General features: G+C 35.8%; 1 protein-coding gene across 8 annotated transcripts in view; it reads right to left on the minus strand.

Annotated features, from left to right (window-relative positions):
- The window catches only part of RBMS3 (RNA binding motif single stranded interacting protein 3), a 1,708,877-nt gene that overhangs the window by 159,610 nt on the left and 1,534,401 nt on the right, over nucleotides 1-14,866 (minus strand). For all 8 annotated transcript variants that reach the window (XM_055284824.2, XM_055284857.2, XM_055284838.2 and 5 more), the window contains one exon: nucleotides 3,028-3,134. In XM_055284824.2, the coding sequence (XP_055140799.2) occupies nucleotides 3,028-3,134 (107 nt within the window). The remainder of the gene's footprint in view (nucleotides 1-3,027; nucleotides 3,135-14,866) is intronic.

Raw genomic sequence — 14,866 nt, forward strand, 5'->3', positions numbered from 1 at the left:
TGTGTTTTTCACTTATGCAGAACATGGCCACTAGCATATATTTATATTTCAAAATCTTGCTAATTTATACTAATTTCTGTGTATAAAGTTTTATGTATTAGATTTTTTTCATAAAGTACATTTAGCTAAACTTTGCTAATAAAATTTTTATCAAAATGCCATGAGGAAAAAACAGCTTTAAACAATAAATTAAAATTTTAATTAGTCTATCAATTGGCATGTGCACAGTACTTCTAAAATGCTTGTAATCCATTGGTTTTGTGTCCTAAGAATTTCATCAGAAATCCCTTTCCCATGACCATTTTTACTCATCTTTTAGGAGAGAGGAAAAGTAAACATTAGCCTCAGTCTGTGCTATTATCTTCAATTCCACAGCAGCATAATCTAAACTACCATCTTTCATTTTATCTAAGACAAGGATTCAAAGGTGTACCATTGTTTCATATATCAAAACAAACAAACGAGCAAAAACAAACACTGCAAATGATCTCTTTATAAAGTTGGTATGCCAACCTTAGTCTAATGGCAAATGAAAAACAAAACTACCCATTAAAAACAGACACCAAAGAAAGTTACTTGTCTCAATCATGACACTGAATGAAGGAAAGGGTCAAACAAACAAACGAACAAACAAAAAACCCTCCTTTAAGAATCTGACCCAGATCCAGGCTTCGGTTAGTGCTTTTATTTATGAAACCAGTGTGGTCAAAGACCTTAACCAGAGAATGTAGGTAGTGCCCCCAAGTGACTAACAGGAGCAAATGCATATTATCTTGTAAAATGCCACTTAGCAAAGAGAACCAATTCCAGAAGCTTTAAAGTGTGGAAAACAGCAACAACAAAAACATGTGTCTTAGAATCAAATCCGGTAACCAGAATTTCCTGGCATATAAAATTAATTAAATATTGCTTATATAGGATTAATGTGTATCATGACAACTTTATCAAGTTGCTAATATACTTTAGCAAGTAAAATGCAAGTGGGAAATGGAAGCAAAAAAATATAAAGTGATGGGCACACAGTTATTCAACATTCTTTGGGTATCTACTTCTAAGACCACAATCAAAGTGTACAAATTAATATGTGCATCCCCAAACCAAAAAATTTGATAAGCGTATTTCTAGGGCATGCTATTTCTCTGCCTAATCTATTTTCTCTCAATGTGTATATATATATTTGAAATATATTTTATTGGTCACAGATAAATTTTATCATGGTCCTTTGATTTTCACAGATCAACAGGAAAATTTATAGCTCTTAAAAATCAACTTTTGAAAACAAAGATTAGGAATACACCTTTAAAACCTAGGTTTAAATTATAAGGTGCTCTTGGTCCTAAACTCAACTCCACAATGCTTCCACATTATAGTACATATAGCATTTATCATGCTTTGAAGCAAAGTCTTAGATTCTATATACAGTAGCCAGGTGGCAGCTGTAACTCTCTACATTTTGTCTTTATTGATTCCATTTTCAAGAAATGTACACTGAGATGAAGTGTCTTGCTGCAGTTGCCATCTATTGTATGAAGGTAATATTATAGTTCCTTAAGGAGACAGAAACTGAAGCTTCTGTAATTAATGCCAAGTTGCTAATTGAGTCTTGGGGCTTTGTGATGATAGTCTGTGACCCAAAGATATCTCTAATCAGCAGGCATTTTATCCAACCAAATTTTAAAATGTCAAATGAGTCTTTCTAGATTTATGGGTGTTTGGTAGGGGACATGTGTTAACAAGTGCTATCAGGCATCAGTTGTCTTCTGGGGCCAATAGGGTTATCTGCTGATGCACTGGACTCCATGCTAAAAACACATGGATCACCCCCTCCACCTTATTTTTAGAACATAATACCCACTGCCTTTTTAAAGTTGAGAATATTAAAACTCTTTATCTTTTTTATTAGCTTTTGATGCTCAATAATGATTCTGTTTTTCATGTCTTAATGTAATGAGCTACAGTTTATATAGTACTTGAACATAACTATAACCTTTAAGAGGGGTTTTGAGACCTGCCTGGGAACACTCAAAACAAACAATGGTCTTAGAAACAGCAACTGAAAAAAGGCTAAAGGATTTGCTGAGAAAAATTCCAGCTTCCTTTCTTCCTTACCACTGTTCTGTCAGTATTGAAAGTGTAAAATGCTGCATCAAGTACAATGCTTCTTAAATGATAAATGGATGAAGTAGGTGCTTTGAATGAAATACCAAATAAAGCTCTTCTGTTGAAAGTATGGTACAAAATGGCATTTATTCAAGTCATTCAAACAACTCTATTCCATTTCACAAATAATGAAAAGACCTCATGGAAGCTCAGGCACCTTTTCCTTGTCTTCTTACAAAAAAGTAACAAAAGGAACCCATTCCTAAGTGGCATTAGATCCATAAACTGGCTTTTTTACCAATTTGTATTGAGGGTAAATGGATAGTGAGCTGTTCAGTGCTTTTCATTCTCCTTGTGAAAAGCAAAATGCTGTATGTATCAACTTTTCTCCCTCTTTTTTGACCAAGACAATATCTTATTTTATATATATATATATAAAACAGATATCAAAACATCTATGAACATATGGGAATATGCATAAATATACATACATGTGCAAGTAAATCATCTCAATAGCAGGATGAAAAACAACCAAATTTTGTCTGCCTGTTTCAAAACACATTCAACTCTCCATATTGATTTCACTGAAAATATTTTGTTAAGTAATTATACCCTCATTTTATAGCTATTAGACAAATAGAAATTAATTCTTTGTAGATAAGTATTTCAGCGAGTTCCTTTCAGGTTCAAGTTGGGTTAAAGACAGAAGACTTGCTGTAGTGCAGAACTGAGGTTAATTTTGAAGTCCTCTACTCCTCACTAATTTCATCTAGAACACATTAACATGGGGCTGCTCATTTGCCCCTTTGAAGACATCGGGTGTTCCACGGGACCCAATTTCATCATGGTACCATACGTCTGCCTTGCCACCTTCTGAGGGATATCTACTGCCAAATTTCAGAGAAAATGCTGTCAGTCAGGACTCACCTCTCCTTCCCTGGGCCAAGGCCTCCCATTCTGGGTATATTTGCTTTGATTCTGTCGCTTCTTTTGTCCTCCATCAGCGAATTTGCACAGCAAAGGCTCACTGGGGGCTGGGAAGATAAGAAACCAATTCTACATTAACAACTCCCCCTTAAAAAATAAGTGATTATGTGAGTCACAGTAGTGCCTTGTAGTGAGTATCTTTTGAAGTAACATCTTGCTTCTGAAGAGATATTTGGCACCCTTTTAGTCTCAGCTCTGTTGGCCGCTGTTCTAACTAACTGGGCTTCAAAAAAGTACTGGCAGATCGTAAAAGAATATAACAAATATTGTTGAAAAAATAATCAGTTGAAGCAGAATGTGAATTTGCTTTAGAAGTAAAGACGCAAGCACCGACCCTTCCAGAAACGTGTTCATGATCGGTATTTATATGTGGATAAATATTTCTTCCTCAAAGCAACAGTGTTTGCACTGTAGAAAGTGAAGGATTCAATTTTGGAAAGAGATGATTAGGAGCTTCTTTTTCAAAAGAGAGACATTTTGCTAACTGCAATCAAATTAGCTTTTAAAAAATTAGTCCCCTGTAATTTCTAAATGGCTAGAAGCTGATGCTCCACCCAACCCTCTTCACTCCAATTTTCCAGTAAAATCTAGTCAGAATCCCAGGGAGAACAATTATTAGAATGTTAAGTGAACCCACATGATAAAAATATAGCCAAAGGATGTGGCTATAACTTGTGAGTCCCAGATTGCTTGATGTGGTCCTACATGACTCAGGTAAATGTATTTCCCAAGAGAAAGTGACCAAAACTGATGTCTGAACTCCTCTTCCAACAATTACATTGGAAAATGACAATCTTTTAAAACCCAACAGGGCAAAATTATTCTTTGAGAACTGATGTTCTCCTTCACATCCCTGCTTGACTGGAAAATTGCTGCTTGTTATCACAATAAATATATTTTTAAATGAATGAATAAAATGAAAGCCAAAGTGGCCTGACAAACTTTTTTAATACATTAATATGGCTGGGAAGTTTCATTTCTTAGTTTATCTGCTTGAATTAACCAAATATTAATTTGTCAGTTTACAGTCTGAAAACCAAAATGACCACCCTGCATAACTGTACTCATTAGGAAAAGTATGTTTTACTAAAGATTAATTATACTAAAGGCCCTAATTCTTGACCAATCCCTGTGTCCTTGCCTTTTGCTATATAATATTGTGGAGCCCTCTCACTCTGACTCCAGGTCTGACCCCATGTGATTGCTTTGGCCAACAGGATGTTAGCAAATGAGACATGAGCAGAAGCTTGAAATGGGTTTAAGTATTGAGAGTTGCTTCTTTTGCTCCTGTGCATGGATATGTGAACATGCCCAGGTGAGCCTGCTGGAGGATGAGATACAAATAAAGATATGTCATCCTTAACATCCTAACATTCCAGCCAAGGCCATACTAGATCATCCAATGCCAGCCACCACCCAGAGATGTGAACCCGCACATCCAAGATCGGTAGTGGTACAGAGTTAACTGGCAGTTAACAACAGAAAAAAATATATAGGCCTAGGTGATATAAACTGAGCCCACCACACAAATATGTAAGCTAAAGAAGTCTTTATTGTTTCATGCCACTAGGATGTTATAATTGATATGTGGCATTATTGTCTTGATAACTGACACAACTTCCCCAACACCCATTCTCCCCCATTCCCACCCCAGATTCCTTGCATTTACTTATCTGGGTAAAATTAAACATTTTTAAGGAATTAATGAGAATTCCAAAATTGTTTCCAAAATTCTTTCCAAAATCAACAGTGGAAAAAGAATACAATCAAACAGACACCTACAAATAAATATTTGAAAATCATTTGGCTCTAAGGGGGAGTCATATTTTGTCAAGTCCTTTTAGCTCACTCTTTATTAGCAGCAACTCTGTTTATCAGTACTGGAGGGAATGACTCAAAGAGACAGGGGTCACCATTGACCAAGAGAAATAAAAAACAAAATGTCATTCCTGCCCTATACAGAGCACACAGTTCTATATAAAGACAGCACTCAATAAATATCATTGCCTCACTGAACACAAGTGGTTTTTCACACTGACTGCTCTGATGAGCCTCTGAGTTCAGTGACTTGGGTGAAGCCAGGGAAATCACACAAGAGAAAGACTGCATCATGCAATATCTGTAGATAGTCACTGCCTTTATGTTAGAAGTACTGTAAATTCTGATTCCAGATGAAAAACCTAAATGCTAAATGCAATCATTGCATCCCAATATTCTCTGAGTAACATAATTTCCTGTGAGATTTCAAAACTATCTATTTATATCACATGTAAGCTCATCCTCCTCTATAGAGTATTTTCTCTCTAGCCATTTTAAAGATTCAGGTACATACAGGTATTAAAATGGGATGGTCATGCTAACGTATGAGTTCATCACTGTCAGTGGTACAAATTTCTCACAAAAGGTATATCTAGAAGCACCTTACATTTCTTGCTGTAAAGAAACTGGTTCCAATTTCTTGTGAGGAGGGATGGCAGCTTTGTGTGCCTCTGTTAGGTAAGAAATTTTCCTAGCAACTACATTCACAGACACACGCATAACACCCACAGGTGATTTTTTTTTTTTAACAGCTTTATTGAGTCAACTGACATAAAATGAACTGTACATATTCCCAGTATACAATCTGTCAGTGTTGATATATGCATATGCCTATGTGACCATCACCATTGTCAAGATAATGAACATATCCATCACCCTTAACAGTCAGAAGCTTCTTTCTACTCAAATATAGTATTTTTTTAACCAAGGAATGTTATCCAAGGAGAGGAATTTTTTTTTTTTTTTTTAGTATTTGGTGTTAATAATAGACTAAAGTTTATCAAGCACTTCCGTTTTACATAGATCATTCATTAAACCTTCGCTACAACTCTATGAGGCAACTAATATTTTTCCCTATTTTACCAGTGAAGGAACTGAGATTCAGAATGGTTTAGTGGCTTGCTATGGGTCACACACCTGAGATTTAAACCTAAGTAGCAGCTAAACCACTAAATGCAGTTGTACCAATACTGAATTAGAAATCAGGCTTTATCTGCTAAGTATCATCCTTGAGGAAAAAAATATCTTGTCATACCTATTTGCACTGTGTCCAAATAAGCAGAATTGGCCCATACATAAGAACTTTTGTGTCCAGATTTATTTGTAAGTCCTACAGTCCATGCATGATGCGTCATCAGTGACCCAATATGGCATGAGATCGAATTTGATTGTCCTCTTGGATGTCTAATTCATAGGTGAGGAGCATGTTTTCACTCCCTTCCTTAGTCCCCATACCAGTTTTCCCTTAATATCATAAGGCTTCTGTTAACGTCAGATTTATATTTAAAAAGAGACCAACTTGCTTATTTTGTTCTCAAAACCTACCCTGATAATTTCCAGATTTTTATTCTACCTATGGCTGTAAGAACACATTGCCCAGTGGCTACAGAAAATTCTGGGTTTCTTTTCCAAGTTGTAAATGGTAATCTATTTTTATTTAAGTTTTACCTTTTATACATCTTTGGGTAATGGCTTTTATGAAACATATTTCTACTCTTTGAAGCAGGGTTGTTTATTGTCCCCTAATAATGGTTCTTATAAGGTGTATAGGATAGTCCCTGGTTCTAATAGTCTAGAATATGACGTCTCTTTAGGTAGTTTCTACAGGCTCATATTTCCATAGGCTTTATCGCATACTTTGAGGGCACTTAATTGTTAAGGGTGCCAGCTTCCTGGGTTTGAAGTCTGGCTCCCTTACTTGCTAGCTACAAAATACTAGGTAAATTTCCTTCCTTCCTTCCTTCCTTCCTTCCTTCCTTCCTTCCTTCCTTCCTTCTTCCTTCCTTTCTTCCTCTCCCTCCCTTCCTTCCTTCCTTCCCTCCCTTCCCTCCCTTCCTTCCGTCCCTTCCTTCCTTCCCTCCCTCCCTCCCTCCCTCCTTCCTTCCTTCCTCCCTCCCTCCCTTCCTCCCTCCCTCCTTCCCTTCCCCTTCCCCTTCCTCTCTCTTCCCTTCCTTCCTTCCTTCTTTCCTTTCTTTTACATTTCTGTGACTCTTTTTTCTTATGTATAAAATGGGGAAATAATGTTAAATACTTCATAGAGCTATTGTGAAAGATTTTTTAAAGAATGTATTATATCTAAATAAATACTGAATCTGTTTGCTGCAAAGATTATTATTGATTAGTATCCCTGTCAGCCATTTCCCAGTTACCAACTGTGAAACCTGGTCATGTGTCAGTATCAGAGTTTGGAACATTTTTTTTTTTTTTTTTTTTATACTTTAGGTTTTAGGGTACATGTGCACAATGTGCAGGTTTGTTACATATGTATCCATGTGCCACGCTGATTTCCTGCACCTATTAACTCGTCATTTAGCATTAGGTATATATCCTAACGCTGTCCCTCCCCCCTCCCCCAACCCCACAACAGTCCCCAGAGTGTGATATTCCACTTCCTGTGTCCATGAGTTCTCATTGTTCAATTCCCACCTATGAGTGAGAACATGCGGTGTTTGGTTTTTTGTCCTTGCGATAGTTTACTGAGAATGATGTTTTCCAGTTTCATCCATGTCCCTACAAAGGATATGAACTCATCCTTTTTTATGGCTGCATAGTGTTCCATGGTGTATACGTGCCACATTTTCTTAATCCAGTCTATCGTTGTTGGACATTTGGGTTGGTTCAGAGTTTGGAACGTTTAAGCTTTATTTTCGTCAACTCTGTTCCATTTTAACTCCATAGAGGCCTCATCAACATACAAACCTTGCAACTATCCTCAACAACAACAACAAAAAGATGTGTTTATGGAAAAGATCTGTGTTTCTAAAATGGTTCTTGTTTGCTATAGCTTGTCATTGGGTCATCTGGCTACTACAGCACTAGGTCACTTTCCTGAGTCATTGCTAGAATTTGGCTTTCATTGTCTCCTGGGTATGATGCATGTTATGTTATTATTATCTGTGTTAACCTCCAATTGCCGTGATGAATGCTCTCTGTTCCTTTGCTGTTGTTTCTGATCATTAGTACTATTACTATGATCTTGCCACTCAATTGCAAAAGTTCTGTTGGCAGTTTAAATCCATCAGGGTTGTATTTTACTACTAGAAAAACTATTGAGCCATCTACATAGTAATAGATTTCACTGGAGTTTCCCTTTTCCAGATCCCATATTAAAATGTTAAATAATTACTGTTGCTAAAGCTAAGTTCCAGAAAATCTTTCCTCATTAAAAGAGACCATCTTTACCTTTCGTTACCTCTCCCTAAAACAATTACATATCTATAATTACATTCCAAAACGGCAGGTCTTTCCCAATTCCCTTATTTAAACATTTGTATTAAATAAATAAAATAAAATGCTCTAAATGAGTTATTTACACTAATATTTCTTCTACCGACTGGCATAAAAAAATTTAGCAGAGACATCCCTTAAACAAATATTACCAAATAATAATGTTCTAGATTGCCAAAGATCAAATATATAAAGAGTATGAGATTCTGGATTTTAAGCCTACCTTAAAATTTTCCCTTATTGTAAAGAGAAATTTCAAATAGTTATTTTTAAACTAAGAGAAAATTTAAAAGTCATAGGGTGAGATTTTCTTAGCTTTCAACTAAGATCTCTTTGTGAACTGTCTTCATAAATTTTACAATTTTTTTAAAGGTCTCAAATATTAGCCACCCTGATATTTGGGGATCTGCATAAGCAGTTAGGCTATGAATATTGATAATGACCTATTTATATTTACTGACATTGCTAAGTTAAAACATCTGATTCTATTAATTTTAAGATGATTATATACTGTTAATTTTAAGATGATTATAATGGAAGACAGATAAAGCCACGATGTTTTACTAGATACATTTAAAAAAATTCCAGAAATACATTTTCTTTTTTTTATTATTATTATACTTTTAAGTTCTAGGGTACATGTGCACAACGTGCATGTTTGTTACATATGTATACATGTGCCATGTTGGTGTGCTGCACCCATTAACTCATCCTTTACATTAGGTATATCTCCTAATGCTATCCCTCCCCCCTACTCCCACCGTACAACAGGCCCTGGTATGTGATGTTCCCCTTCCTGTGTCCAAGTACATTTTCAAATGTGCTATTTCAAAAACAATGAATATATTTCCATAGTATCCTTAAATTTCAGGAGTCAAATTCAGATTAATTTCCCAAAGAGAAATATTTCACTGAGAGTGGCAGAGAAAACATTAGTAGACTAGGTGAACTAAAATTCACATAATCGTCTTGTTCTTAGGTAATTCCTAAATACCTTTAAGATAAAATCCAAATTCTTTGATTAGAAAATAAGAATTTTTCCCCTTCATCATATCTTTATTAGTATCTTTCCATCCCTGAATAGTTTACACTCTGTCACTTCCTTTTTTTTTTTCTTTTTTTTTTGAGACAGAGTCTTGCTCTGTCTCTCAGGCTGGAGTGCAGTGGCTTGATCTTGGATCTCAGCTCACTTCAACCTGCGCCTCCTGGGTTCAAGTGATTCTCCTGCCTCACCCTCCTGAGTATCTGGGACTATAGGCACACGATGCCACACTGAGCTAATTTCACTCTCGTCACTTCTAAGGGCAGTTCCTCCCTGCCTGGAATTTCTTTTCCCAACTGCCCCCACCACACATGCACACACACACCCCTCCATCTGGCAAATGACAAGGAAGCCCTCTTTGACTCCCAGCTCAGAGTGATATTATCTAGCGTGTATTTGGCCAGCTTTCACAGGTTGAATGCTGTTTCTCTTTGTGTTAAATAAATCCTGTGACAGGATTAATTTGTTTCCAGATCTGAGGGTAGAAAGTGATCATAGGAGAGGTTGGAGTGAAGTTTGCCATGTGTGTATGTATGTGCGCAATGTGTGTGTGTGTGTGTGCACACTGTTAACCGCATTTTGCACTTAGTTATAGATAATACATGAAAGTGATGTCACTCACAGTAAGGTCAATGAACTCAGCAGCAATGGAATCATCACCTGGGAGCTTGTTAGAAATGTAGACTCTTGGGCCCGTTTCCAGACCAACTATATCAAAATCTGTATTTTAACCAGATCCCCAGGTGATTTCTGTGTATGTTAAGATTTGAGAAGAACTGTTTTGGTTATGACTGGCTCCATAACTGAAAGGGGAATGCATATTAAACGTTAAACATGAAATGCTCTGAATAATTAGAGACTTCAGTAGCACAGAAATATTATATTGCTTACAATTTCCTTACCGTAGGATTATGGTGCCAATTACTTGCATTTAGTCTCTTTTAACAGTAGTTAAAATAGAGACTAAATGAAGAAGAGGCCTTTGTGGAAGTGGGATGCTGTTATAAGCCACAGACTTTAATGTGCTAGAAGACATTATGGTCTATGATGCAAATGGGGAGTATTTAAAATATAATTATAACAATGCATGGCAATAAAGTTGCACAGTAATTACGAAGGAGTAATTACTGTTTGCTTGCTTAGTGGAGTATTTCTAGCCTTCCAAACTTTGTATTAAACATGCAACATACAATGCATAAACTGATATAATGATCCGATGGCTTATAGGATTTGGTGTTTTAAGCAAGCAAAACAATGACCAAGATTTTGCTTATCAAAATTAAGGTATGAGAATTTATTTTGATTTTCTGTTTACAATTTAAAATACATGCAGTTTGATAAGTCACTAAAATGTTCTTTAAGATGCTATTGATGAGAAGATATTGACATCTAAGATATCGACAGCAGAATTCCTTCTTTCCTTAGAGAAGCTGAACACTTTCATTTTTAACATTCAATTTATTTAAGTTATTCTAGTGCTTGTGTTGGACTGTGGTGATGGTTTTAAATATTTCTTTATTGCTATAACATTACTGGTCTGGTACTTTAACTATTAAATTTAAAAATTCCTCATTTCAGATAGGTTCCAAATCTTCAGGAAAAAATAAAGAGTGGGAGGAGCTGGGTGGAGAAGAAAAGCTAATGACAACAGAAGCAGCTTATTCAAGGTGAGTTTATAAAATCTTAGTATAAGAGTAGACAAAATAAAGGACTTTAAAAAAGAATCTCAAAAATTAAAAGTTAAAAGTTATAAATTTTTGAACCAGGAGCTACCTTTAAAGAAAAATTGTGAGGTTGTAAATTATTTCTCAATTGAAAAAATGAAACAAATGATCACGAGGTCAGGAGATCGAGACCATCCTGGCTAACAAGGTAAAACCCCATCTCTACTAAAAATACAAAAAATTAGCCAGGCGTGGTGGCGGCCGCCTGTAGTTCCAGCTACTCGGGAGGCTGAAGCAGGAGAATGGCGTGAACCCGGGAGGCGGAGCTTGCAGTGGGCCGAGATCGCGCCACTGCACTCCAGCCTGGGCGACAGAGCGAGGCTCCGCCTCAAAAAAAAAAAAAATAAATAAATAAATAAAAGAAAAGAAACAAATGAAACCTCCTCCCTAAACTATTCCTGTGATATTCTGGGTGACTTGCACATTAAAAAGCAGTTCATACTAATGGATGAAAACATGATATTAACAGAAGGATGATAATGAAACTCAGGAGCATTTTTAACACAGTCAATCTTTTATTTATTTTTTGACCCACACGTATTCAATACCAAATAATACTGGCACTACTCTAAACTTTGCTCCTGGCAAAGTAGTCACAGTCTAGAAGGGGAGAAAGCCAAGTAAAAGGAAAACTCAAGATTACAATGGCTGCTATAATAGAAACATAGATAGGCATTTGTAGAGCACGGAATGGATGTCCAGCACTGCAGTCATGGAATATCCTTTAGCTTAGAAATCACATCCAATTCCACAGAGTTTGAAACAATGGTTTGCATATATGCCCCACCTCCCACCCCATGCCAACTGCCAAATCATGAACTAGCACATGGAAAACAAGTCAACTGTCACCTACTCTGGATAAAAACAAGTTTTAATCAAATGTTTGTTAAATGAAAATATAAATTAGGAAAGTGGATGCAATGCTAAGATTTGGTCAAAATGCTTTAAGAACGTCTGGGGCCATCTAGACTTGATGTTGAGAACTGGTAGCCTTGCAACAAAAACTTAGAACTCCTTTGGTACTTGCTCCGACACTCCACAATCCTTCCAAATGCAGACAGAAGTACTTTATACTGATTTGGGACAAAAAATATTTATGGAGAAATGCTAGAAATAAGTGTCTGAAGCTACCTGTATGCTGGAACCCATGCCTTTAATTATTTTCACTTATCCCAAAACACTATTTTGTTTGTTATATCCAGGAAGGTCTTGCAGAATAAGGCCTCTGAAATGTTTGCAAAAGGTTTTGTTGGAAAATGTCCACTTTCTTTTCCACATGTGCCCTATGCATGATAGACTTCTGATGCCTACCAGAGTGTGTATGTGTGTATGTGTGTGTGTGAATGCCCCCATGCATATGTATGTATGTATTTATTTCTAGATATAGAGCTGGCAAGCTTTCAATTTAAACCACAGTTTACATGGCAAAAATTACTTGACGGTTACAACACAGAATTATTTTATTTTGGAGTTAGAAAACCTGCATATGGCAAAGGAAGCTATTTGGTTACATTTTCTTTTGACTCTTAGCACCCTGCTTAGTATTTAATTATGTTTTGTGTACAATAATAAGCGAGGCGTAGCTAGGTATGTAATTCTTAATTGTAATAAAATCCCACGCTGAATGGCGTATAGATCCTGTCTGCCATATAACTATAAAATTTTCTTAATTCAAACTCTTGATTTTGTCAATAAGGAAAATAAAAATAAAAGTTTAGCGAATTGCTAGCTAATTTGTGGTAGTTGGTGGCAAAGTTACAATCAGCTCTTTTGATGTCTAAGTGAACGCTTTCTCCAACTGCTTACTTTCTACCCTCTTTACCATCAGAAGGAATAGGGAATGAACTTTGAGCAGTTCTTATGACTGACTTTATCATTTTGGAATGGGGCAAAAAGATTGAGTACTCACAAAAATATAATTACAGTAGTTCTCTGGGCCAGGTTAGAATTAAAACCAAAAGCTAAGAAACCAGTTAGATCTCCTAAAAGAATGTATGCTGCCCCTCTAATAATGGCTTGTTTTAAAATAATAAACAAATCACCTGGATTGTATTTATAAGTGTCAGGCTCATGTTTATGCCTATCATTTAGGTCAAAACCTGGTGAGGGAATATAAACTAAAAAGAGGAAGTAAATAAAAAATAGCATACATTGAACAAATGTAATTTTCATGCACATGCCTAATTTTATCCCTCAGTAATGGATTACTGCTTATATTCGGTTTTATATATAATTCTGTACTATGTGAAATAGGCTTACAAGAAAGAAAATGCCCCACGGTGACGACAAAAGCAGAGAACAGCTATTTGACTAGAAACAACATAGAGGAAATCACCTTTTGACAAATTGTATTACGGCCTAAATAGTGATCTCAAGATCTCCTCTCTGTTTTAAAGATTAAAACACCATCATTTAAAAAAATTGTAACAATTCTCTGATAATTCCTTCCCTATATAAAAAGATGGTTCTAAAAGGAACAACCGTGCCCCCATAAGGGGAATAATGTAACGCTATTGTTTCAAGTGGAAAAAGTTAATGTTTCAAGTAGATGGGACATAAAGTTGTCACTGACAGTTAAATTTAGTTCACTTTTTGGGGAAAAGGCTGGAACATTACTGGTGCTGGATGAAGGCAATGTTTTGAAACCAAGAAATTGGAAAGTACCAGCATTTCCAAGAAATATCAGTTGGTTGAGGTAGCAACAGACTAGCGAAACTTGTGTGGCTAAAAGGCAAAGCACCAAGGAAAAAGTTTCTAAGATGAAGCACCTTCATGAAATTAGAAGAATCTTATTTATTGACCAAGACGAAGTGTTTCTGATCCTGCCACATTCCTCCCTCCTCCTTGGCTTCAGAGTATTGCACTTCCCTCTGAGAGAGCTCTTGCATACTGTATTTTATATTTATAGATTACTATGTACTACATATAAGATGAAATTTTTTATTAGGAAGAGGTACAAAGAAATATCACTCTAATCTTACAGTGCAGATACCCCTTTGATATTAAAAATGAATTAAAAATACGGAAAAACTACACGTAAAAAGTTAGTAAATTCAAACTATAGAAAGGTTAAAAATAAAAATACCACTTTTAAATCCCTCACTTTTTATGATCTCTTTCAAAAATGCATAACTATATACATCTACTAATTTATTTAGTTCTTTTTTTAATTTCAAAGATGGTAGTATTGCTTATTATATTGGTTTTGTTTGTTTACCTTAATTGTATATGAAGAATTTTCCATATTAGTGCACATATCATGAAATGCTTCTTAGTATTATGGCATAATTATGATGTATCATAATTTATAAATGTTCATCAATAGGGGATGAGCTAAATGTCATTAATTTTCCATAATGCATTCCCATGTTCCTCTCCACTACTATGAGAATTTGATTTGACTGAGGTCAGAAGCTGGGCCCTATTCACCATTGCCTAGTGTCTACCTCACTGGTCCTGCAGAGTGGCTGAGGGTAATACACATGTCAATATCCGTTGATCAAATTATTAAATAAATGTAGACAGACAAAATAACTTCTTAATATTACTTCTGTAAAGAAATGTAGTTGGAGGGCAGGGGCACAAACTTTCTTTTTTAACAAAAAAAAGAGCACAGAGTCCCCACATTTCCACATGTAAATATGATTAGCCAACCTACTTGAAAAAGAAAAGAAAGTAATAACAAGAAAGAATTCCAAGTCATAATCCCAGGTGTAACTCTGATTTCAAGTGAAACTCATGTTAACCA

The sequence above is a fragment of the Symphalangus syndactylus genome, chromosome 1 (genome assembly GCF_028878055.3).
Source record: "Symphalangus syndactylus isolate Jambi chromosome 1, NHGRI_mSymSyn1-v2.1_pri, whole genome shotgun sequence".
NCBI lineage: Eukaryota > Metazoa > Chordata > Mammalia > Primates > Hylobatidae > Symphalangus > Symphalangus syndactylus.